Raw genomic sequence first — 26,994 nt, 5'->3', positions numbered from 1 at the left:
CGCTTTCTTCAGCTCTTCAAAAGGTGACGCCTCAAAAATGTGCCATCTATCATTAAGGACCCCCATCACCCAAGACATCTGTCTTCTTACTATAACCATCAGAAAGGAGGTACAGGAGCCTAAAGACAGACATGCACACACCATTTCAGAAACAGCTACTTTCCCCTCCCCCCTGCCATTTCTGAACTGATGATCAACCAACCCATGAACATTACCTCACTACTTTTGCTCTTTTTACACTACTTATTTAATTTAATTTTTAATATATATTTCTTATTGTAATTTATAGTTTTTAATGTATTGCACTGGACTACTGCCACAAAACAACAAATTCCAAGACGTATCAGTTATATTACAGGCAGACAGACAGACAGACTTTATTGATCCCAAGGGAAATTGGGTTTCGTTACAGCCGCACCAACAAAGAATAGTGAAGAAAGATAGCAATATAAAACTATAAATAATTAAATAATAATAAGTTAATCATGCCAAGTGGAAATAAGTCCAGGACCAGCCTATTGGCTCAGGGTGTCTGACACTCCGAGGGAGGAGTTGTAAAGTTTGATGGCTACAGGCAGGAATGACTTCCTATGACGCTCAGTGTTACATCTCAGCGGAATGAGTATCTGGCTGAATGTACTCCTGTGCCTAACCAGTACATTATGGAGTGGATGGGAGTCATTGTCTAAGATGGCATGCAACTTGGACAGCAACCTCTTTTCAGACACCACCGTCAGAGAGTCCAGTTTCCACCCCCACAACATCACTGGCTTTACGAATGAGTTTGTTGATTCTGTTGGTGTCTGCTGCCCTCAGCCTGCTGCCCCAGCACACAACAGCAAACATGATAGCACTGGCCACCACAGCCTCGTAGAACATCCTCAGCATCGTCCGGCAGATGTTAAAGGACCTCAGTCTCCTCAGGAAATAGAGACGGCTCTGACCCTTCTTGTAGACAGCCTCAGTGTTCTTTAACCAGTCCAGTTTATTGTCCATTTGTATCCCCAGTTATTTGTAATCCTCCACTATGTCCACACTGACCCCTTGGATGGAAACAGGGGTCACCGGTGCCTTAACCCTCCCCAGGTCCACCACCAGCTCCTTGGTCTTTTTCACATTAAGCGGCAGATGATTCTGCTCGCACCATGTGACAAAATTTCCCACCGTAGCCCTGTACTCAGCCTCATCTCCCTTGCTGATGCATCCAACTTCTGAAGATGGTAGGACTCTGTGTTGTAGTTGAAGTCCGAGGTGTAGATGGTGAAGAGAAAGGGAGACAGGACAGTCCTCTGTGGAGCCCCAGTGCTGCTGACCACTCTGTCTGACACACAATGTTGCAAGCGCACGTACTGTGGTCTGCCAGTCAGGTAATCAATAATCCATAACACCAGGGAAGCATCCACCTGCATCACTGTCAACTTCAACTGTCAACTTAATCTGATTCAAATTCTATATTTCTGTGTAGAACATAATGCCTGCTCTGTAAATTCCTATCTGAAACTCACTGCACTGTTTTTATATTGGTGTGTAGAACAGGCCAACCACTGTCAGTACTATATTTGGAATCCACTGTACTATCTCTATTCTTTCTAAGCACAACTCTTTGCATGCATGATATTTTTCTTCCCTCTCCCCTTTTATAATATACAGATTTCTTCTGTCTCCTCCCAAATAGCACCTGGTTTAGACACAGCTTAGTTAATGCGCTAGCTTTTATAGCCACCTCTCTCATTTCATCTCTCTAGACTGCTGACCTATTGGACACCTTCCTGCCTCTCCCCAATTTCTGTTAACTTAAAACTATTTTTTTGATGGAAGGTATTTGACCCGAAAAGTTAACTGTTTCTTTCTGACTGGTGCTACCTGAGCTGCTCAGTATTTCCAGCAGCTTCTGCTTTTATATCCTATGTCAGTGAAGTACCTGCTGTAGATATAGTGGTAGCAAAAGCAGGACTGTAGACAATTCCTACTCTAAATGCATATGATTTAAGATTCATTTCCAGCTTCTGCTGTAAACTCAAATTGGAACTGATTACTCTTGATTCTGTTCATTCTTTTCCCATTTTGGTAGATTATGGTTTAGTACTTTGCATCTTAATATTGCTTTCTAAGTGCTATGTGCTTTGTTACAGGTTAATGTTCTTAGTGTTATGAATGTTCTTCTTTGAGTTTGCACTGTGTTTGAGCTAGAATGGCCAGTATTCTCTGATTTAAATAAGCTGTGTTTACTTGTTTTTTGTTGATGCTCCTCAGGAGTTTGTGATTAAGTGTTGCACGTTCATTACGTTTTTATTTTTGGTACCTGGTTTTGCACTGTAGCACTTAAACCGACAGCTAAATTGCCTTTGTCTCTGTAAAATTCTGCAAAGTGTACTAGAGGCCCAAGTTGAACTTCACTTGGCAGCAGAAAAAGCATTGGGTGAGGTGACCAAAATGCAGAATCAGATCAGAATCAAGTTTATCATCACTGACATATGTCATGAATTTTGTTGCTTTGTGGCAGCTGTACAGTGGAAGACATAAAAACTACTATATGTTACAATAAGAAATATTTTTAAAAAGCAGTGCTAAAAGGGAGCAAAATAGTAAGGTAAGAGGCTAAAGCAGTGAGGTCACTTTCCAGAGAGCTGCTTTATGAAAGATTTTTAAAAGAAGAGGAGAATTTATTAATGAGTTTGAGTGAAAGGACAAATGTTATTAACTCTGGGGATCTCCCATCTATTGCTACCAACCTCATAGTTCCCTCACCCTGCACCTCCCATTTCTACCTCCTACGCAAGATTCACAAACCTACCTGTCCAGGTAGACCCATTGTTTCTGCTTGTTTGTGTCTCACTGAACTCAAATCTGCATACCCTGACTCAGTTTTATCCCCCCTGGTTCAGTCCCGTTCTACCTACATCTGTCTCACTTCACATGCTCTTGATCTTTTCAATGATTTCAAGCTCCCTGGCCCCGAGCATCTTATTTTCACTATGGATGTCTAGTCCCTGTGAACCTCCATCCCCATCAGAACATAAGAACATAAGAAATAGGAGCAGGAGTAGGCCATCTGGCCCATCGAGCCTGCCCCGCCATTCAATAAGATCATGGCTGATCTGTCCGTAAGCTCAGCTCCATCTACCTGCCTTTTCCCCATAACCCTTAATTCCTTACTACGTAAAAACCTATCTAACTGTTTCTTAAATATATTTAGTGAGGAGGCCTCAACGGCCTCCCTGGGCAGAGAATTCCACAGATTCACCACTCTCTGGGAAAAACAGTTTCTCCTCATCTCTATCCTAAATCTTTTTCCCTGAATCTTGAGACAATGTCCACTAGTTCTTTCCTACTTCTATCTTATCTATCCCTTTCAAAATTTTGTATGTTTCTAGAAGATCCCCTCTCATTCTTCTGAACTCCAGAGAGTATAGTCCCAGGCGACTCAATCTCTCCTCATAGGTTGACCCCTTCATCCGTGGTATCAACCTGGTGAACCTCCACAGCACTGCCTCCAAAGCCAGTATATCCTTCCTCAAGTATGGAGACCAGAACTGCACACAGTACTCCAGGTTCAGCCTTACCAGTACCCTGTATAGTTGCAGCATGACCTCCCTGCTCTTGAATTCAGCCCCTCTAGCAATGAAGGCCAACCTTCCATTTGCCTTCTTAATAACCTGTTGTACCTGCAAGCCAAACTTTTGCGATTCATGAACCACTCCCAAGTGCCTCTGCGCAACAGCATGCTGCAATTTTTCACTAGTTAAATAATAATCTGCTCTTCTATTATTCCTTCCAAAGTGGATGATCTCACATTTGCCAACATTGTATTCCATCTGCCAGACCTTGGCCACTCACTTAACCTATCTATATCCCTCTGCAGACTCTCCACATCCTTTGTACAATTTGCTTTTCCACACAGTTTAGTGTCATCAGCAAATTTTGCTACGCTACACTCAGTCCCCTCTTCCCAATGTAACCCCTGGGTCGCCTCAGGCATCGCTCAAACTCGTTCTAGTCTAGGGAGAGCAGCCTTCGGCCCCGCCAAACTGGGTAATCAGCTGGTGTGGATGCTGTGTGATGTCCCCGCCTCGCCCAACAAACAGACAGTACACCTTATGCGATTAAATGAGTACAATTTATAAAGATTATTATAACTAAGCGATTACTAATGATACAGTATATATGAATAAGAGAAAAAAAAGAAAAGGCGCCAAACTTATCAAAGTCCAAACCACTTCGTGCACAACCGTTGGAGCTCAATTACTGAAGTCTTCTGGTATTCGATCCCCTCTGAATTCCTCGACCCGCCTCCTGGGACCCCCACGGTGGTCGACCAGACGCTCCACACTCCTCTGTCTCCGTCTTCTCTCATCACCGAAAACCTTGGGCCGGGGACCGTCGCCCAGCTTCCAGCATCCCGTCCTCTCTCTCTCACTCCATCGCCCCGACTCCCCAAAATCCCGCCAACAATCAGTTTACAGTCCCAAACAAGCTTCCAGCACTTATCATAACAAAGACGCTAGCATTCCTACTATTAACACAGGCGCCAGCATTCCTACTTTTAACAAAGCAAAGACGCCATTTTGATTACATACACAGTAACAAAGAAAAAGAAAAAAACCCCCGTTACACTCTCCCCCCACCAAATAAAAGTCATGTCCTCATGACTATTAGATAACTCGTCACCTTTCCTGCCAACACACCATAACCCAAACACCAGCAGTGACATCTCCTCCCCACACAGTAAACCTCACGCCCTGTTCCTTAGGCGCTATATAGGCCAACTATCTGGGCGTTCCCAAACCCTTCTGAGACCTCCGTACCCCCCTCACCTAAACCCTTAGGCTAGGACACAGCTGGGGATACCTTGGGTCCACTACCAACTCCTCTTTCAACCTCTCACTCATGCCCCACACTGCACACAGCTAACCCTCCCCACTACACCTGACTCAGTGGAAGAAGGGCCAAAGGTCTCTTCCTCAATCGAGGGAAAGTCAGCAAAAGGCAGCATGTACCACACATCCAGCACATCAGCCTTTGAATCCGTATTCTTCCTCATTTCTTTGATCGGTAGCTGCCGTTTGATCTTTTTCAAACGGAAACACGTGACCTGCACTGCTCCTGCAGTCTCTTCAGCTTCCTGCAATTGAGATTGTCATCTTCTCTGGCCCCTGGCTCAGCAGTTCTGACTCCTGCATCCCGGCCATCTCAATCTGGAATGCAGTTACTCCAACAGCTTCTTCCACCCCGACCTGAAAAGCAGCAGTTAAAGATTGGTCACCCTCCAGTTCAGTATTCACTGCACTTCTCTCCAGCTTTTTTTCTCCTCATAACTTCTTCCAGATCAACCTTCAGGTTTTGCACTTCATTTGAACTGTCGATGGTCATCTTCAGGTTCCCTTCAAGCTACCGCTTCCCCCTTCCAAGATTTGTCCGCAATTTCTTCACCTCCGCAAACTCCCTTCTCCAGGCTCTGTTTGCTGTGGCCCTCAGTCAAACAACTTTCTTCATTCTCTCCAACTTGTAAGTCTTTCAAATGGTTCCAGATCACTCTCTCCGGTCTCTCAGTCTTCATTTCAAACTTGATTCCGTAGAGACAGACACTCACGAGCTGCGACCTTCGCCAGCTCTGGCACGTGTCCAGAAAACACTTTAACTCTGTAGTTCTCAGCCGCTCCTGCAACGACCTCACTTCATATTCTCCTGAGGCAAATCCAAATACCAGGAGATCATCCACATACGTCAAAATTCCAAACGCCTCCACACCCCATGGTCTTCCACATGCCCTGCAGGAAGGTTGCAAGGGCTCCTGAGATACCCTGTGGTATCTTTTCGGACCGGAAAGACTCCTAGGAAACTTTTAACCGCCGTCTTCTCCTTGGCGGCCTCGCTCATCGGGATCTGGCAACATCCACTCCTCAGATCCAGCACCTTAAACCTCTTCGCACCACTCAGATAGGCCATCGCCTCTACGGCCCAATATAATCCACACACACGCTGCCTACGTCTGCCACGCTGTAGGGGCCAGTCGCCGCAACCTCTGCCTCACCGAGGTGTCTTCAGCAGTCAACTCCCCTCCCTGGTGGTATTTCGCAGCGTCCACTAAGAGGGTCTCACCCTCAGATACTCCTCCAGGCCATGCCACCAATGGCTCTTGTTTGAATTCGGTATCGACCCAATACTGCTACACACGTCCGCACAAGCAGCTTGAAACTCTGGGTGCATCGATAATGCCTCCAAACAGCTCTCACCTGCCTCCTCCGGGCAGGCCCCCAAGCGCACCAACAGGATATTGGTTCTCTCCATAACCGAAACGCTGCCCGTCTCAACAGTGTCCGGACACATCAGCATTAACGATTCACGAACCTCAGTCACCTCCACATTTGCCTCTAAGAACTCCATTTTCACTGACCAACAACCGTCGTCTTTATAATCACCGGCACTGGTACCCCAAATCTCCAGTGCCGTCAATGTCATCAAGGGTAAAGGCTTCCAAAAACGGTTATAACACAAACTGTACAGCAACTTAACCGGTGCCCCGGTGCCGAGGATGGCTTTAACTTGACTTCCATCCATCCGTAACAACACCTGACTGCGTGGTCCCTCTAAGCCTTCAGGAATAGGGTCTGTTCCTTGCGGGAGTTCCTTGGTACATTGCTGGGAACGTGCTCCCCCAGAGACCCCAAGCCGTTCCCCCACTGGGCCTCCTCTAAGTTTCCCGACACCTCTCGGATCAACGGAACAACTGATCCCCTCGACAAATCCCCCTGTCTCCGCAAGCAATTTATCTGCCCTCCTAACCAAAAGGGATACCCTAAAAACTTCCCACCAATCTCCTGCCACGGATATGATAAGCCCCCCAGCTGCGGCATTTGACTTCCAGTCGAACCACACACATTTTCCCACACTTTCCCAGAACTGGCAGCTGTCACTTCGAGATAATTGCGCCCGACAGTTCTAACAACGCTACCAGCCCGCCTACTCAAACTTTCAACCAATCCCTGTCGCTTTCCCTCAGCCAAGCACTGCCACTCACCCAACAACTGAGCGGTCTGCTCCGCCCACGTCTCCGCCGCTTTAGGGCTGGACATTATTCCAACAGCCGGGCGGAGCCCACCTCTGCTGAAACATTCCAACCAGACCTTCCTCGCACTCTTAACAGCATGGACAGCCCATAGCCCCACCACCTTTTCGTCAGCGCTAGTCGGAACTCGAACAACGACCTCCGGGCTACCAACAGCAGCCACCCCACCCAACACACATGCCGAGATAACCGGCAATCGCACACCCACAAAGGCACACCAGCTCTTCACCGCAGACACAATTCAAAGAGGGCGATCACACAGCTTCCACAGAAATCAATCCCGGACCAGCACCCCACAATGTAACCCCTGGGTCGCCTCAGGCATCGCTCAAACTCGTTCTAGTCTAGGGGGAGCAGCCTTCGGCCCCGCCAAACTGGGTAATCAGCTGGTGTGGATGCTGTGTGATGTCCCCGCCTCGCCCAACAAACAGACAGTACACCTTATGCGATTAAATGAGTACAATTTATAAAGATTACTATAACTAAGCGATTACTAATGATACAGTATATATGAATAAGAGAAAAAAAAGAAAAGGCGCCAAACTTATCAAAGTCCAAACCACTTCGTGCACAACCGTTGGAGCTCAATTACTGAAGTCTTCTGGTATTCGATCCCCTCCGAATTCCTCGACCCGCCTCCTGGGACCCCCACGGTGGTCGACCAGACGCTCCACACTCCTCTGTCTCCGACTTCTCTCATCACCGAAAACCTTGGGCCGGGGACCATCGCCCAGCTTCCAGCATCCCGTCCTCTCTCTCTCACTCCATCGCCCCGACTCCCCAAAATCCCGCCAACAATCAGTTTACAGTCCCAAACAAGCTTCCAGCACTTATCATAACAAAGACGCTAGCATTCCTACTATTAACACAGGCGCCAGCATTCCTACTTTTAACAAAGCAAAGACGCCATTTTGATTACATACACAGTAACAAAGAAAAAGAAAAAAACCCCCGTTACACAAATCATCAATGTAAATGGTAAACAGCTGCGGGCCCAGCACCAACCCCTGCGGCACCCCACTCACCACGGACTGCCAACCAGAGAAACACTCATTTATACCAGCTCTCTGCCATCTATTGGTTAACCAATCCACTATCCATGCCAATAAACTTCCTCCGACTCCATGCATCAGTATCTTATTTATAAGTCTCTTGTGCAGCACCTTATCGAATGCCTTCTGGAAATCCAAGTATACAACATCCACTTGTTCCCCTCTATTTACTGCACTCATCATGTCCTCAAAGAACTCCAGTAAGTTTGTCAAACAGGACCTGCCCTTTCTGAATCAATGCTGCGTCTGTCTAATGGAACCAGTCCTTTCTAAATGTTTTGCTATTTCCTTCTTAATGACAGCTTCAAGCATTTTTTCGACTACAGATGTTAAGCCTATAGTTGCCTGTCTTTTGCCTACATCCTTTTTTAAAAAGTGGCGTAACATTTGCTGTCATCGAATCTGCTGGGACCTGCCCAGAGACTAGAGAGTTTTGATAAATGATTACCAACGCATCTACTATAACCTCCGCCAGTTCCTTCAGCACCCTTGGATGCATCCCATTAGGACCAGGGAACTTATCTACCTTCAGGCCCTCTAGTTTGCTCATCACTATATCTTTAGTGACAGTGATTTTATCAAGGTTCTCACCTCCCATTTCATCTATAACATCTTTCTTTGGCATATTAGACGTGTCCTCCACTGTGAAAACCGACACAAAATAATTGTTAAATGCCTCAGCCATTTCCTTAATCACCCAATTTCCAGGGTGGCCTCAAAGCTCTCCTTTCTTTCTAGACACCAGATCCAGCCAGTTCTCCTCCACTACCACTCTCCTACATTTGCCAGAACTTGTCCTCACTCTCAGTGATTTCTCCTTTGGTTCCTCCCACTTCCTTTAAACAAAAGGTGTAGCCATGGGCACTCGCATGGGTCCCAGCTATGTCTGACTTTTTGTCAGCTATGTGGAACGGTCCATGTTTTAAGCCTACACTGGTGACCATCCTGCATTTTTCCTACACTACATCAATGACTGCATTGTTGCTTCTTCCTGCACCCATGCAGAGCTCATTGATTTCATCCACATTGCTTCCAACTTCCATCCTGTCCTCTTATTTACCTGGTCCCTTTCTAACACTTCCCTCCTCTTTTTCGTTCTCTCTGTCTCTTTCTTTAGAGACAGCATATCTACTGATGTCTATTAAAGATCTACTGACGTTACCTGAACTATACCTCTTCCCACCCTGGTATTTGTAGAACTGCCATCCCCTTCTCTCAATTCTTCTGTCTTTGCCACATCTGCTCTCAGGATGAAGCTTTTCATTCTGGAACAAAGGAGATGTCCTCCTTCTTCAAAGAAAGGATAGGAAGTATGAGCATTTGGAGAAGTACAGTCTACTCATGGATAGTCAACATGGCTTTGTGAAGGGAAGATCGTGCCTCACGAGCCTGATTGAGTTTTTTGAAGAGGTAACAAAAGAAATTGATGAGGGTAGGGCAGTGGATGTGGTCTACATGGACTTTAGCAAAACATTTGACAAGGTCCCTCATGAGAGACTCATCCAGAAAGTCATGAGGCATGGGATAAGTGGAACCTTGGCTGTTTGGATAAAAAAAATTGGCTTAAAGGAAGAAAGCAGAGTGTAGTTGTGGAAGGAAAGTATTCTGTCTGGAGGTCGGTGACTAGTGGAGTGCTGCAGGGATCTGTCCTGGGACCCCTGCTATTTGTGATTTTTATAAATGACCTGGATGTAGAGGCAGAAGGATAGGTGAGTACGTTTACGGATGACACGAAGATTGGAGGAGTTTTGGATGGAGCTTTAGGTGGTCGAAGGTTAGAAGAGGATATAGACAGGCTGCAGAGTTGGGCAGAAAAATGGCAGATGGAGTTCAATCCAGACAAGTGTGAGGTGATGCATTTTGGAAGGACAAACCAAAAGACTGAGTACAGGATTAATGGTCAGTTACTTAAGAGTGTGGATGAACAAAGGGACCTTGGGGTTCAAATCCATACATCCTTCAAGGTCACTGCACAGGTTGATAGGGTAGTTAAGAAGGCCTATGGGATGCTAGGCTTCATTAACAGGGGGATTGAGTTCAAGAGTAGAGAGGTCATGTTGCAACTCTACAAATCTCTGGTGAGCCCGCACTTAGAGTATTGTGTTCAATTCTGGTCACCTCATTATAGGAAGGATGTGGAAGCTATGGAGAGGGTGCAGAGGAGATTTACCAGGATATTGCCTGGATTGGAGAACAAGTCATATGAAGCAAAGTTAGCAGAGCTGGGACTTTCCTCTTTGGAGCATAGATGGATGAGAGGGGACATGATAGAGGTCTACAAGATTATGAGAGGCATAGATAGGGTGGATAGTAAGTACCTGTTTCCCAGGGCACCAATAGCAAACACCAGAGGGCATATGTACAAAATTAAGGGAGGTAAGTTTAGGGGAGACATCAGGGGTAAGTTTTTTACACAGAGGATTGTGAGTGCCTGGAATGACTTGCCAGGGATGATGATGGAGGCTCAAACATTAGGGGTATTTAAGAGCCTCTTGGACAGGCACATGGATGGAAGAAAAATAGAGGGTTATGGGGTAGTGTGGGTTTAGTACATTTTTTTAAGGATTATATGGGCAGCACAACATGGAGGGCTGAAGGGCCTGTACTGTGCTGTAGTGTTCTATGGTTCTAAAGGGGCCTGTCTTCCACCACCATCAACGCTGCCTTCAACCGTATTTCTTCCATTTTGTCCATGTCTGCCCTCACCCCATCTTCCCACCACCAACGTCCCTAGGGATAGGGTTCTTCTTGTCCTCACCTATCATCCCACCAACCTCTGTGTCCAGCACGTAATTTTCCGCAACCTCCACCATCTCCAATGGGATCCCACCACCAAGCGCATCTTCCACTCTGCCCCCCACCCCCAGCTTTCTGCAGGGATTGCACCCTTTGCATCTCCCTGGACCATTCATCCCTCCCCACTGATCTCCCTCCTGGCACTTATCCATGCAAGTGGAACAAGTGCTACACCTGCTTCTACACCACCTTCCTCACTACCATTCAGGGCCCCAAGCAGTCCTTCCAGGTGAGGCGACACTTCACTTGTGAGTCTTTTGGGGTCATCTAATGCATCTGGTGAGTGGGCTGGTGGCGTAGCAGCATCAGCGCCAGACTTCGGAGCAAAGGCTCCTGAGTTCGAATCCAGCCGGCTCCCTTGCACGCTTTCCATCAGTGCTGGGTTGAGCATTGAACTAGCAACTCGGCCTTGTAAAAGCAAGAAAGCCTGCTAAAAAATCGCTGTCACGACGGCGTCTCAGTGACTCCATTTAGAGTTAGGGCTTTCTTCTACTTCTTCTCACTGCATCTGGTTCTCCCGGTGTGATCTCCTGTATATCAGTGAGACCCAACGTAGATTGGGAGATTGCTTCGACGAGCACCTATGCTCCATCCACCAGAAAAGGCGGATTCTCCCAGTGGCCACCTATTTTAATACCACTTCTCATTCCCATTCCTATGTGAGTGTCCATGGCCTCCTTTACTGTTGTGATGAGGCCACACTCAGATTGGAGGAGCAATACCTTATATTCAGTTTGGGTAGCCTCCAACCTAATGGCATGAACATTGATTTCAGGAACTTTCAATAATGCCCCCTTGTCCACTCTACAACATTCCCCATCCCCTCTCATCTTATCTCCTTACCTGCCTCCCTCTGGTGCTCCTCCACCTTTTCTTTCCATGGCCTTCTATCCTCTCCTATCAGATTCCCCCCTTCCCCAGCCCTTTATTTCTTTCACTAATCAACTTTCCAGCTCTTTTCTTCACCCCTCCTCTCCTCCTGGTTTCACCTATCACCTTGCGTTCTTCTTTCCCTTCCCCCCCCCCACCTTCTTACTCTGACTCTTCATTTCTTTCCCCTCCAGTCCTGATGAACCTGAAACGTTGACTGTACTCCTTTCCATGGATGATGTCTGGCCTGATGAGTTTCTCCAACATTTTGTGTGTTGTCTACATTATTAAGGATTCCTATTCCAGTCAAAACAATTCCCTCTTCCTTATTAAATATTTTCTTCATTTTAAACATTTTGTTTGAAACAATGTTATTCAACAACCCCTCAACCTTTTAAAAAGCTGATATTAATCTTAAGAGTCTTTACTGTACCAAAAAACTTAATATATCCCACTTGAAGTCTGGTACCTTAACTGCTTGTGTCAGAAGCATGTCTTATTCTCGTATTTAAGCTTATTGCAATGCAGGTCAACAATAGCTTAGTCTCTTCTATCTGGCCGCTAGTTTTTAATGTGTGTACATGCTGTTAGTGGGATGCAGGTCACAAGGGTTGTACTGAAGACTGTTAATAAAGTCCACCTCAGTTGTAGGAAGTGCTGGTGGTGGACAAGTTGCAGAGAAGCAAAGAGGCTTTAGTGGTGATTGTTAACAGGTTGAGTCTGAAACTTTCAATGAAAATCTCCCATCATAGAATCTGATGTTCCATCTAATTGGAAGATGAGACTATAGCCAAATGTTCAAATGATAAATGACAAATTCAACACTCAAACATGTTTAACTCTTTTCATTTCAGGGCGAAGCATCCAGATACATTTTTCTGAATAAATTCAGAAAATTTTTACAGGAGAATGCCAGCAATCGGGGAGTGAGTACTCATTAGCACCTTGTTGTTTGTCCGAGATAGATTTCTAACCAAATCTGTATAAGGTGTTCTGTGATATTTTAGTGTTACTTCTGGAGTCCGTTAAAGATCCATCCTTCCTGTTTCTAATCTTAAATCCTGATCTTCCACAGCATCAATAATACTTATTACTTGCTTTGAATCCACTGGCCATCTGTTTTTTTTTACTAAGCTCCTTGTTTGGTGTTTCAGATTGGATGAGCACAAATTTCCACCATCTGGAAGACAAAGGGAAATACAAGTCCTGTTTCTAGCCACTATATTACTGCATTGTTATCCTAAGCTAACATCTAGGTCTGAACCAGGCCACTCACAGTCTTGGTACCCCATGTAACATTGAGCCAAGTTCTGACCATGTATTCTCTTTATCATTCTACATTCATCTCCACAATACTGACCAAGTCTAATGTTGCTCCTTTATCTCAGAATCACATTCTAGTTGGCATGGGGTGAGTAAGATCAAGGAGTTGAATCCATGGTTCAAAGACTGTGCCTAGGTTTCAATTCATAGGATGCTGATGACAGTATCAGGGAAAGAGGAAAATTCATGGTTATTTATCTGAATCCATACAGCATTTGATACAGGGTAAGTGGATTAATTGTGTGTGTGGAAATGAATGTATATGAGCCATTATTAGCCAAGGTTGTAAATGATCAAATTGGGAAACAAATATTCCATGACTCTTAGCTTTCACGCATGTTATAAAAATAAAAAGAGGAAATTTGGTCTTGATAGGGTATTGATAATGACAAATGGAATAAACACAGTTGTGAAAGAAGATCTTTGCCTGGAAAATCAAAAAGTAGAGTTAGTTTTGGGTGGAGCTAAGAACTATAATCAGGCATTGGTGAAATATAACATTAGATCAAAGGAACCTGGTTAAAAATGAACAAGAAGCCTGCGGATAGAAAAGAATTCCAGAATTCACCAAAGGATCATGACTTTGATAAGAAATGGGAAAGCAGAGTATCTGATGAGAAGAGTTAGAGGGCGTGCATTTAAAGCAAGAGGAGAGAGTTCAAAGGTGTGCAGGTCAATTATCTTTACGCAGAGTGGTGAGTGCCCAAAATAAACTGCAAGAGGCAGATAGGAAACCCAAAGCATTGAAACTTCCTCTTTAAATTCTTCTGCCTCTCTTTCTTGCCCTTTCAAACAATTTTTATGAACTCTCATCTACCTCTGAAACCAAGGTTCTGCTATCCTGTCTTAAAGTTTCTCAGTGTTGATCATCTTTAATGAGTCTACAGCAAAGTCAGAGAGTCCTAACGTAATACAGCACAGAAACAGGCTCTTCAGCTTAACTCATTCAAGCTGATCAAGCTGTCCATTTAAGCGAGTCACATTCGCCCATTTCCCTCTAAACTTATATGCATGTATATATCCAAATGTCTTGTGTCTTGCGACCATTCTTTTGTCCTGAAAGTATTAAATAAATTCAAGTTTCAGCAGCACAATGGCATAGCTGGTAGAGTCCCTGCCTAGCAGCACCAGAGGCTTGGGTTCATTCCTGACCTGGGGTGCTGCCTACATGGAGACTGTACATTCTCCTCGTGACTGATTTAGTTTCCTCCAGCTGCTTCGGTTTTGCTCTAAATCTCAAAGGTGTGTGCTTGGTAGGTTAATTGGTCTCTGTAAAGTTCTAGTGTAGTAGAATCATGGGGGAGTTCAAGTCAAGTCAAATATATTGTCATTTAACCATATGCATGTATATAATGTATATAACCATATAATGTATATAGAAATGAGGCAACATTTCTTTGAACTAGGTTGTACAGCATAGTAGTACACATAACACACGATAACTTATGAAGGTAAAGATAAAATCTACAGGTGAATCACACATAATTAACAAACTGAAGTCCATTAATATTAAATATTGTAAGGCATGGAACAGATTAACCAGTGATACTTTGAATATGATGTGCAGGGAGCTCAGAGCCCCAGTGGCCTGGGGGAAGAAACCATTTATCATCCTGACCATTCTTGTTTTCTATGATTTATACTGTCCTGCCTGATGGTAGAAAGTCAGAGGATGCTGGATGGATGGCTGGGATCCTTAATGGTACTAATGGCCCTGCGTATACAGCGCTCCTGAAAAATGTCCCTGATGGATGGTAGGGTGACCCTATGATCCTTTCAATTGTACTCACAATCCTTTGGAGGAACTTCTGGTCCGATGCTCGACTGCTCTCTTACCAGATAGAGATGGAACTTGTCAGGATGCTCTCAATGGTGCTCCTTTACAACACAGTTAAGATGGGGTGGGTGGGGAGTGTGGGGGAAGCCTCGTTTGCCTCAATCTTCTTAGAAAGTGGTGGTGCTGCTGCTGTGCATTCTTGCTCAAGGGGGTGATATTAAGGTGTTGTTGGCATTAGCCTTCCTACATCTACACAGACATCCAATTCCCAGGGGAGGGGACAGACTGAGTAGGATATACTGAAAGAAGGTAGCATGAATATGAGGTCAGAGTTTGAGACTTAGCTGGCAAGTGAATGGGTAGGTCAAATATTGCAGGACATTTGATTGAGGGCTTGATTGCAGGACTCCTGCTGGTGGTGGTGTGGACCGGGGAAGTATGATGCAATATGCTTAAAGTTATGGGTTTGGAGAGGATGAAAGTTTGCAATTTACAGAATCTCTCCAGGTTATAAAGATAAAAGGTTTCATAGTGTCCATTACTGAATGGTTATAGTATATGCTGTATTAGTTTACTCATGCATAGCGTTTATAATGAAAAGAAAGAGTTTTGGCAATTATATGATATGGTATTCATAAAAATCAGGTTTCTACCATGGATAAATCGGCAAGGACTGTTCTCAGATAAGAACTCTCACATGAACCAGGAACTATTTGTATTTAAATTCTGAGGAGATTTGGGGGTGTTGGAAGATGGAAGCTAATGAATTGATGACTGAAAACTGGAATTTTAGGGTAAAGGCGGAATCTGAATTCATAAGACCATTGGTAGGCTGGTGAGTGTGTGGTAATGGGTGAAGTTCAAGGAAGAAGAGAATGTTGGGGATGAAGATACCTGGATAGAAGGAAACCAGAAGCAGAAGTAATGTAGCGGTCATTCCCTTGGAGAACCGCGCTTAGAAACTCAGAATTATGAAGAGTGGAGGAAAGGGAGATTAGGTTGTTGGGTGTCTCTTTTCAATTTAGAAGCATGAGGGGGGAGATCTTATTGAAGCCTATTGAATAATTAAAGGCTTAGGTAGAATAGATGAGCCCTATTCTCACTGGAGTATGGAAGAGTAGGGAGTGACCTTCAAGGGGCTATTAGTTGCAAATGTAGAGTGGAAGCAGCTAGTTGAGTGTGAGTCTTACAGCAGAGGGAGATAGATAAGAAGAAGATTTATTAAGATTAGTATAGACAGGGAAAGGTATGCATCATAAAGGAGGTACTAACAGAGAAGCTCATGGTACTTTCTTCAGTGCAAACTGAGGGATTATGACTGCATTTCCAAGGTGAGCATCAGTGGGTTGTAGGATTATTGATGGCTTAAATGAGAAAACTGTGGTATCAGACACTTCCTACCAGTTGGTTGTAAATTATTTATCTAGTTTTGTATTGCACTTTGACATGCAAGGAATTCAAGTTACCAGCAGTTACTGTTGGAAGGAAGTTTCTCCTCTCCTGGTCCCCAGTCACTCAACTGTCAAGGTTTCTGCCAACACTCTTCTTCACCTCCCACTTCCATTGCCTTGGCTGGACCTTTTACTCTTTTGTTTAATCCTTCACCACCCAGCTGGTCTTCCATCTGATTGAGTTTATTCACAGTAAATACAAGAAATGCAATAGAATCAATGAAAGGTTGCCCCAACAGAACGGACAAGCAATCAATGTGCCAAAGCAAAAAAACTATCCAAATACAAAATGAGTAAATAAATAAATATGCAGTAAATTCGAGAAAGTGAGTTACAGAGTCCTTGAAAGTGAGTCCATAGGTTGTGGGAGCAATACGATGCTGGGACAAGTGAAGTTGAATGAAGTTATCCCGTCTAGTTCAAGAGCCTGACAATTGTGGGTAATAACTGTTTCTGAACCTAGTAGTCTGGGTCCTGAGGGTCCTGTACCACTTTCCTGATGCCAACCAATTCCTACATGGACATTGAACCCCTGAACACTACCTCATTTTTCCAAGATGGTGGCGTGACGCAGCTTGCAGCGGCCACTCTGGAGCTGATTATCTGTTATTTGTGAAGTGGGGTGCCATGCGCAATCATAATCGATTGAAAACGGATGTGGGAGCATGGAGGAACATCGAGAAATCTCCAGGAAGACCTTCTTCGTTGCTGCTGCGAGGTCCAGGACTCTGCTGGGAAGTACAGGCCCCCAGTCCTCGGGGTCGTGTTGCCGAAGGCCGTTGGTGGTGCTGTCTTAATACGCTCGGCAGAGGATGGTGCTCGGAGAAGCTGTGCCGGAGGGGATGGTTGTCGGCTCGGAGGTTCGACGGACTCAGAGTCTGCTGCGGTCAGGTTGCTTTCTGTGTATGCTGCGTCTGCGAGGCTGGGTTCGACGGAGCTTTCATTGTGTGCTGCGTCTGCGAGGCTGAGTCGGGCGGCGCCGTGGAAGTCCATAGCAGGGATATTCCCTTCTGCCGCCGGCGTGGGATGGCGAGTCTGTCGGGACCCTGGGGACTTGTGGAAACTGTGTGGATTTCTTTTGAACTTATAGTCCTTTAACATCTTTGGACTATTTTTACTGTGCCCATGGTCTGTTTTTTATCCATTATGCTATTGTTTGCACTGTTGTAACTATATGTTGTAACTATGTGGTTTTGTGCAGGTCTTGTAGCTTTAGTTTTTGGTCTTGTTTGTCTGGTGGATTTGGAGCTCCTTTCCGGGAAACGCGCTAAGACGGTAGCGCGATATTAATACGCAGCAGCCTCTCCGGACTCTGGATTGGGGATTGCCAAACATTATGTGGATTTTCTGGTGTAGTCTGTTTTGTCATATGCTTTTGTGATATCATTCTGGAGGAATGTTGTCTCATTTTTTAACTGCATTGCATTTGTGGTTTCTAAATGACAATAAACTGAATCTGAACTTTTTAATATATATTATTTCTGTTTTTGCATGGTTTTTAATCTATTCAATATACATACAGGTAGTCACCGAGTTAGGAACGTCCGACTCGTACTTACAAACCGAGGAAGGAGAACGCCGTCCGCCATTTTAAGTCGGATCGTGACACTGTCCGCCATTTTAAGTCAGATCGCAACGCCGTCTGCCATTTTAAGCCATTGCTGTTGACACTGTGTCAAGTGTTTAACTTTGTATTTGGCTTAAATTTTTCTTAGCAAGATTCACCCTTCCTCCCCCCCCCCCCCCCCCCACCCTTTTAATGGTCGGCTGATGGCGCAGTGAGATCAGCGCCGGGCTTGAGAAGGAGGTTCCCGAGTTCAATCCAGTGACAGACTTCTCCTGAGTGTGCTGGGTTGATGTTGAGCTTGCAACTGGACCTCGTTAAAAACACTGCCACCTCCAGTTTAAATTCCCACGCGGAATATTGAGGAGGATCAAATACCCAAACTGAGCATGGGCCCCACTTGTCCCACTTAACCTGTGGTGGAGTTTAGGACCTGGGGAATTCAGTGTGGTGGTCCTTAGGACCCAGCAGACCTCGGAAGTCGGCGGAGGTTGGGACCTGCTGCCTGCAGTGTTTCTGTTCCATTGACGGGAAGCGATCATGATTGAAAAAAAAGTGGAAATAATAAAGCATTTGGAAAGAGATGAAACGTTATTGGTCATTGAAAAAGCATTAGGCTGCAGTCGGTCAATGATCGGAACAATTTTAAAGGATAAAGTGAGAGTAATGGAGCATGTGAAAGGCCCTGCCCGGATGAAAGCTGCAATTATTACTAAGCAATGCAGTGGTTTAATTATTGAAATACATACGTTTCTTAAGTGTTTTATATGCATAGAAAGGTTAAATATATACTATATGCTAACTGACGCTAAATAATACTGATGTACTTGTTCTGACTTACGTACAAATCCGACTTAAAGATGGACTCAGGAACGGAACTCGTTCGTAACCCGGGGACTGCCTGTATACTGTAATTGATTTACTTATTTATTTATACACTAGAAGACACTAGAATACTACAGCACAGTACAGGCCCTTCAGCCCTTGATGCTGTGCTGACCCATATATTCCTTAAAAAAAGTACTAAATCCACACTACACTGTAACTCTCTATTTTTCTTTCATCCATGTGCCTGTCCAAGAGGCTGTTAAATACCCCTAATGTTTTAGCCTCCACCACCATCCCTGCCTCTGCCACCCGCAACCCTCTGTGTAAAAAAACAAAAACAAACTTACCCCTGATGTCTCCCCTAAATTTCCCTCCCTTAACTTTGTACATATGCCCTCTGGTGTTTGCTATTCATGCCTTGGGAAACAGGTACTGGCTATCCACCATATCTATGCCTCTCATAATCTTGTAGACCTCTATCAAGTCCCCTCTCATCCATCTACGCTCCAAAGAGAAAAGTCCCAGCTCTGCTAACCTTGCCTCATAAGACTTGTTTTCCAATCCAGGCAACATCCTGGTAAATCTCTGCACCCTCTCCATAGCTTCCACATCCTTCCTACAATGAGGTGACCAGAACTGAACACAGTGTGGTCTCACTAGAGATTTGTAGAGTTGCAACATGACCTCTCTACTGTTGAACTCAATCCCCCTATTAATGAAGCCTCGCATTCCATAGACCTTCTTAACTATCTTATCAAGCTGTGCAGCAACCTTGAGGGATGTATGGATTTGAACCCCAAGGTCCCTTTGTTCATCCACACTTTTAAGTAACCAGCCATTAACTCTGTACTCAGCCTTCTGGTTGAACTGCTGCTGCTAAGTTTACAAATTTCATGACACATATCAGTGATAATAAATCTGATTCTGAATGTTACTGTCTGTCTCCAAGCCCTACTCTGCCCACCTTTGGTCTCAATCTTGAACGGCTTGCTGGATCTCTGTTTGCGATCCAACATTATGAAGAAAATGTAGCAATATTTTCACTTCAGGAGGTCATCTTGCCTTTATTTTGCTAGCTACCATTTGTTGCTCAAATGCTACTGTACTAAGTCAGAAACACTTCTCTGCCTTTACAGAATCCAACAATTCTTTGCCCTCCTGAATATATGGTCTGCTTCTTGCACCGACTAATTGCTGCTTTCCGAAGTTACTGGGATGAGTACAGATTGAGAAGTTCATCAGCAATCCCCAGTGAAGGTATAGATCAGTGTTTAATTGTGTGTGCATTTGGGTCAGTAACTGACTTATATGTGGGAAATAAGGACCCGCAACTGAAATTTATCCCAAAGCATGAACTTCCTCCTAAAACCTGTTAAATGTTTCTTCTGTGATACAAGAATAATGAAAGGATCCAGAGAAGGTTCTCGAGAATGGTCCCAGAAATATAAAGGTTTGGGCCTGCACTTGATAGAGTTTAGAAGAATGAGGGAGGATCTCATTGAAACCTATCCAATATTGAATGGTCTAGAGAGAGTGGATGTGGAGAGGATGTTTCTTATAGTTGGAGAAGGTAGGACCAGAGGGCACAGCTTCAGAGTAGAAGGACATCTCTTTAGAACAGAGATGAGGAGATATTTCTATAGCCATAAAGTGGTGCAACTGTGGAATTCATTGTCACAGACAGCTATGGAGGGCAAGTCATTAGGTATTTTTATAGCCAAGGTTGATAGGTTTCTGATTTGTAAAGATGTCAACGGTGACGGAGATATAGGGACAATAAATCATCAGCCATGATGGAATGGAAGAGCAGTCTCAATGGGCTGAATGACCCAGTTCTGCTCCTATGTCTTATGGATCTAGATGAGCCTATTCTCACTGGAGTATGGAAGAGTGGGGAGTGACTATACAGGGGCATAACGTTCTGAACCTGTTGACCATTTGGCTGCTAGGAATATATTTCTTGTGGGGAGTGTCTAATTTTAGAGTATACTCTCAGAATGAGGGTTGTCATTTAACACTGTTGCGAATTTTTGGAATTGTCCAGCTTGGAGTTCTGTGACCACTGATTAACAATTTGTATTCAAGAATATGATGGATTATTGGATTTTAAGGGAATTAAGTGCAATGGGAACTGGGTGGGAACGTGAAGCTGAAATCAAAGTTCAAGCCAGCCATGACTTCATTGAGTGGTGACCTGAATCATTGACTACACGTGTTAAATGAATAGTGTCCCATTGACTGGGGTGTGTGCTGGCTGAATGACAATCCACTAAAAACGGGTGTATGATGACTTGTGACCCCTTGAGTGAGGCGTCTGTGATAAACAGAAACTATTTAACTGGGTAGTGTGTTGAATTATCATTTGGTATGTGTTATTGAATGTGGTTGTGTGCTGAGCACTGGCCCATCGATTGTGAGTGTGTGCTGAGCAGTGACCCATTGATTGAGGGTGTGTTCTAATCACTGACCCGTTGACTATGGGTACACAAACAAATATTCTTGATCCTTTGTTTGATACGTAGAAAATTTTAATTATAAATAGATTTTCCAGCTCTGTGTGAGAATTGGGCAGTTAGCTGAGCTAGTTGGAGATGTTTGATGCTCTTTTGTTTTGCAGAGGTGGGATGTTTGATAGGAGTGGAAAGCAGCTCAATTTTCCTGAACACTTTTAATTGCTTTATTGAGTTGTGGGTTAAGCAGTTTAAACTCCTTGGAGACCATGAGTACAAGGTTTCAGCAGCTAGGAAATTTCTTGTTTATAGATTGCAGATGAGACACTTGTCAACTGTTCTTTTAGTGTCCATGGAAAGATAAACTGAGGTAGCTTTATTGCCACTTACATTGGAATGTTTGAAATAAAGGGTCCACTAGACTGTTCATGCTCTTAATTGAAGTAAAAAGTCTCAACCACAAAACCAGAAGATGGCTGTTTCCTTGTGTGATGTAACCCATTAACCATAAGTTGTGACCCCTTTTCCATGATTAGTGATCCATTGACAGGGTTTGTTCAGATGAGATCTACTGAGTGTGTGCTTGTGTGTCTGGAGTGGTGATCTGTTGACAGGGTGTGTATGGAGCAATAATTCATTTGTGTGTGTGTGTGTGTGTGTGTGTGTGTGTGTGTGTGTGTGTGTGTGTGTGTGTGTGTGTGTGTGTGTGTGTGTGTGTGTGTGTGTGTACATACAGTGATGATCCATTGACTGTGGCTGCGTGTGGAATGGCATTTCATTGTTCCAAGGTGAACCGTTATCCATGTTGTTGGTTACTCTGTTTTTGTGCTTGCAGATGCATATGTCCCCCCTCAGCTCTTCTTCAATGGGAAGGTGGATTACTTCGACCAGCAGAGACTTGGTGGTCTTCTTTCCCATTTAAAGAAAACTCTAAAAGGTGAGGCAACAGTCTGCATCCTTCTTGGCATTCAGTTACCAGTGCTAACGTATACTTTATCAGAAATGGAACTCATCATGGTTTAAAAAACATCATATCTGCTCGGTGCAGTACGATATCTCTTATTTATTATACATGGGACATCTATCCAGCTTCCAATGGTACTTTTGTTGAACAAATTAGTTGATAGGTTGAATGTACTGGATGTATTTGTATTGCAACAAGTTAATCCTGTCCTTTACTGCATAAATTCTCAATGTTCTTTGCACAACAAAATAGCCATGCACGAGAGTGCAAAACGATCACAAATACTGTTGAATGCAAGCTCGGAAAAGCTCGCCACCATGTCACCTTATATCAACATCAAATGAACTGTTCTAAGTTATGAGCCAAAGCTAAAGACCAAAGAAGGGATAGGGATGAGGCAAGTCATCTGGATTTACTTAAATACCTATAAATTCTATCCGATCTATAAGCTGAGGCAGTAAAATGCTGCAGTGTGACTGATGGCTTGCAAGAGGGCTGGAAAAAAACAAGTTCATCAGAGAAATATCAAACCACTTTTCCTTCAGAGTGGAAGATGAAATACAGAGTTGGGAAATATATGATAATGCAGTTTGGTAAAAAGAACAATAGTTTACTGTTATCTAAATGGGGAGAAGGTTCAAACATCAGAGGTGCAGAAGGACTTGGGAGTCCTTATGCAAGACTCCCAAAAGGTTAATTTACAGGTTGAGTCTGTAGTAAAGAAGGCAAATGCAATGTTGGCATTTATTTCAAGGGAAATAGAATATAAAAGCTGGGAGGTGAAGCTGAGCCTTTATAAGACACTAGTCAGGCTGCACATGAAGTATTGTCAACAGTTTTGGGTCCCATATCTCAAAGGATAGAACCATAGAACACTACAGCACATAAAACAGGACATTTGGCCCTTCTGGTCTGTGCCGAAGCTTTATTCTGCTATCCCATTGACCTGTACCTAGTCCATAACTCTCCAGACCTCTCCCATCCATGTATCTATCTAATTTACTCTTAAATCTTAAGAGTGAGCCTGCATTTCTACGTCAGATTGCAGCTCGTTCCACACTCCCACCACTTTCTTGAGTGAAGAAGTTCCCCCTTATGTCCCCCCAAACCATATAACCATATAACAATCACAGCACGGAAACAGGCCATCTCGACCCTCCTAGTCCGTGCTGAACTCTTAATCTCACCTAGTCCCACCTACCTGCACTCAGCCCATAACCCTCCACTCCTTTCCTGTCCATATACCTATCCAATTTTACCTTAAATGACACAACTGAACTGGCCTCTACTACTTCTACAGGAAGCTCATTCCACACAGCTATCACTCTCTGAGTAAAGAAATACCCCCTCGTGTTTCCCTTAAACTTTTGCCCCCTAACTCTCAAATCATGTCCTCTCGTTTGAATCTCCCCTACTCTCAATGGAAACAGCCTATTCACGTCAACTCTATCTATCCCTCTCAACATTTTAAATACCTTGATCAAATCCCCCCTCAACCTCCAATGAATAGAGACCTAACTTGTTCAACCTTTCTCTGTAACTTAAGTGCTGAAACCCAGGTAACATCCTAGTAAATCGTCTCTGCACTCTCTCTAATTTATTGATATCTTTCCTATAATTCGGTGACCAGAACTGTACACAATATTCCAAATTTGGCCTTACCAATGCCTTGTACAATTTTAACATTACATCCCAACTTCTGTACTCAATGCTCTGATTTATAAAGGCCAGCATTCCAAAAGCCTTCTTCACCACCCTATCTACATGAGACTCCACCTTCAGGGAACTATGCACTGTTATTCCTAGAAACCTTTCCCTTTCACCCTAAAGCCATGTCCTCTTGTATTTATCTCTCCTAATCTAAGTGGAAAGAGCCTACTCACATGTACTCTGTCTATACCCCTCATAATTTTGTAAATCTCTATCAAATCCCCCCTCATTCTTCTACGCTCCAAAGAATAAAGTCCTAACCTGTTCAATCTTTCCCTGTAACTCAACTCCTGAAGACCCAGCAACATCTTAGTAAATCTTGTTACACTCTTTCAATCTTACTGATATCCTTCCTATAGTTAGGTGACCAGAACTGCGCACAATAGTCCAAATTTGGCCTCACCAATGTCTTATACAACCTCACCATAACATCCCAACTCCTATATTCAATACTTTGATTTATGAATGCCAGGATGCCAAAAGCCTTCTTTACAACCCTGTCTACCTGTGATGCCACTTTCAGGGAATTATGTATCTGAACTCCTATATCCCTTTGTTCCTCCGCACTCTTCAGTACCCTACCATTTACTGTGTATGTCCTACCTTGATTTGTCCTTCCAAAGTACAACACCTCACACTTGACTGCATTAAATGCCATTTTCTGGCCTATTTTTCCAGTTGGTCCAGATCCCTCTGCAAGCTTTGAAAGCCTTGCTTGCTGATCCAATTTACCACATTATCATCTAGGTCATTGATATAGACAACAAACAACAATGGTCCCAGCACAAATCCCTGAGGCACACCACTAGTCACAGGCCTCCAGTCTGAGAAACAATCATCCACTACCGCTCTCTGTCTTCTCCCACAGAGCCAATTTTGAATCCAGTTTACAACCTCTCCATGGATACTTAGTGTCTGAACCTTCTGAACTAACCTTCCATGTGGGACCTTGTTAGATGCCTTAATAAAGTCCATGTATACAACATCTACAGCCTTTCCTTCATCTACTTTCTTGGTAACCACCTCAAAAAACTCTACAAGATTTGTTAAACCTGATCTACCATGCACAAAGCCATGCTGACTATCCTTAATCACCCCTTGGCTGTCCAAATACTTGTATATCCGATCTCTCAGAACACCGTCCAATAATTTACCTACTACTGATGTCAGGCTCACCAGCCTGTAATTACCTGGTTTACTTTTGGTGCCTTTTTTAAACAATGGAACAACATGAGCAACCCTCCAATCCTCCGGCACCGCACCCGTGGCTGAGGACATTTTAAATATTTCTGCCAGGGCCCCTGCAGTTTCTACACTAGTCTCTCTTAAGGACCGAGGAAATATCATGTCAGGCCCGGGGGATTTATCTACCTTTATTCGCTGTAAGGCAGCAAGCACCTCCTCCTCTTTAATCTCTATATGTTCCATGACACTACTGTTTGTTTCCCTTCCTTCCATATATGCTATGCCAGTTTCCTGAGTAAATACTGATGCGAAAAAACTGTTTAAGATCTCCCCCATCTCGTGAGGCTCCACACATAGACGTGATCGTCTGATCTTCTAGGGGACCAATTTTGTCCCTTACTATCTTTTTACTCTTAATATACTTGTAGAAACCCTTTGGCTTTATCTTCACATTATCTGCCAAAGCAACCTCATGTCTTTTTGCCTTCCTGATTTCCTTCTTTAGTATTTTCTTACATTTTTTATACTCTTCAAGTACCTCACTTGTTCCTTGTTGCCTATACCTGCTATACACCTTTATCTTTTTCTTAACCAGGTTGCCAATATCCCTTGAAAACCAAGGTTCCCTATACCTGTTAACTTTGCCTTTAATCCTGGCAGGAACATGAAAACTCTGCACTCTCAAAATTTCACCTTTGAAGGCCTTCCACTTACTGAACACATCCTTGCCAGAAAACAACTTATCCCAATCCACTCTTCCTCGATCCTTTTTCATTTCCACAAAATTGGCCCTTCTCCAATTTAGAACCTCAACTCACTAGACCTACCCTTATCCATAATTAACTTGAAACTAATGACGTTATGGTCACTGGACCCAAAATGTTCGCCTACACATACTTCTGTCACCTGAACTGTCTGGTTCCCTAATAGGAGATCAAGTATTCCGTCCTCTCTCGTAGGTACCTCTATATATAGATTTAGAAGACTTTCCTGAACACATTTGACAAACTCCAAGCCATCTAGCCCTTTCACAGTGTGGGAGTCCCAGTCAATATGTGGAAAGTTAAAATCCCCTACTATTACAACTTTCTGTTTCTTACATTGGTCTGCTATCTCGCTACATTTTTGCTCCTCCAATTCTCTCTGACTATTGGGCAGTCTATAATACAACTCTATTAGTGTGGTCCACCTTTCCCGTTCCTCAGCTCCACCCATATGACCTCTGTCGACAAGCCCTCCAGGCTGTCCTGTGTATGCACAGCTGTGATATTTTCCCTGACTAGTAATGCCATTCCTCTCCCTTTTATCCCTCCCCCTCTATCACATCTGAAACAGTGGAACCCCGGAACATTAAACTGCCCCTCCTGCAACCAAGTCTCACTAATAGCAATAATGTTGTAATCCCACGTGCCAATCCACACCCTAAGCTCATCTGCCTTACCTACAATACTCCTTGCATTGAAATAGATGCACCTGAGAACATTTTTATCATGTACAAACCTTTGATTTCTGTCTATACATGCAGTCCTCACATGACCTTTATGCTCCTCCACCTCACTACCTGCTCTAACACTCTGGTTCCCCTCTCCCTGCAAATCTAGTTTAAACCCCCTGGAGCAGCACTAGCAAATCTACCCGCAAGGATGTCAGTCCCCCTCCAGTTCAGGTGCAAACCGCCCCGTCGGAACAGGTCCCACCTTCCCTGGAAGAAGGCCCAATTGTCCAGAAACATGAAGCCTTCACTCCTGCACCATCTCTTTAGCCACGTATTTAGCTGCAGTATCTTCCTATTTCTAGCCTCACTGGCACGTGGCACGGGTAGCAATCCTGAAATTGCAACCCTGGAGGTCTTGTCCTTCAACTTTGCACCTAACTCCCTAAACTCTCTTTGCAGGACCACCTCCTCCTTCCTATCCATGTCATTGGTTCCTACATGGACCACGACTCTTGCTGCTCAC

The 26,994-nt window shown here is 44.1% G+C and overlaps 1 protein-coding gene across 1 annotated transcript in view; it reads left to right on the top strand.

The window, feature by feature from the left end:
• rnf123 (ring finger protein 123) overlaps nucleotides 1-26,994 on the top strand; it is a 435,502-nt gene that overhangs the window by 129,079 nt on the left and 279,429 nt on the right. Inside the window, exons 19-21 of the mRNA XM_073072589.1 lie at nucleotides 12,639-12,710; nucleotides 19,864-19,984; nucleotides 22,013-22,114. Of these exons, the coding sequence (XP_072928690.1) occupies nucleotides 12,639-12,710; nucleotides 19,864-19,984; nucleotides 22,013-22,114 (295 nt within the window). The remainder of the gene's footprint in view (nucleotides 1-12,638; nucleotides 12,711-19,863; nucleotides 19,985-22,012; nucleotides 22,115-26,994) is intronic.

The sequence above is a fragment of the Hemitrygon akajei genome, chromosome 19, assembly GCF_048418815.1.
Source record: "Hemitrygon akajei chromosome 19, sHemAka1.3, whole genome shotgun sequence".
NCBI classification, from domain to species: Eukaryota; Metazoa; Chordata; class Chondrichthyes; order Myliobatiformes; family Dasyatidae; genus Hemitrygon; species Hemitrygon akajei.
This window is presented reverse-complemented; position numbering and strand designations above follow the sequence as displayed.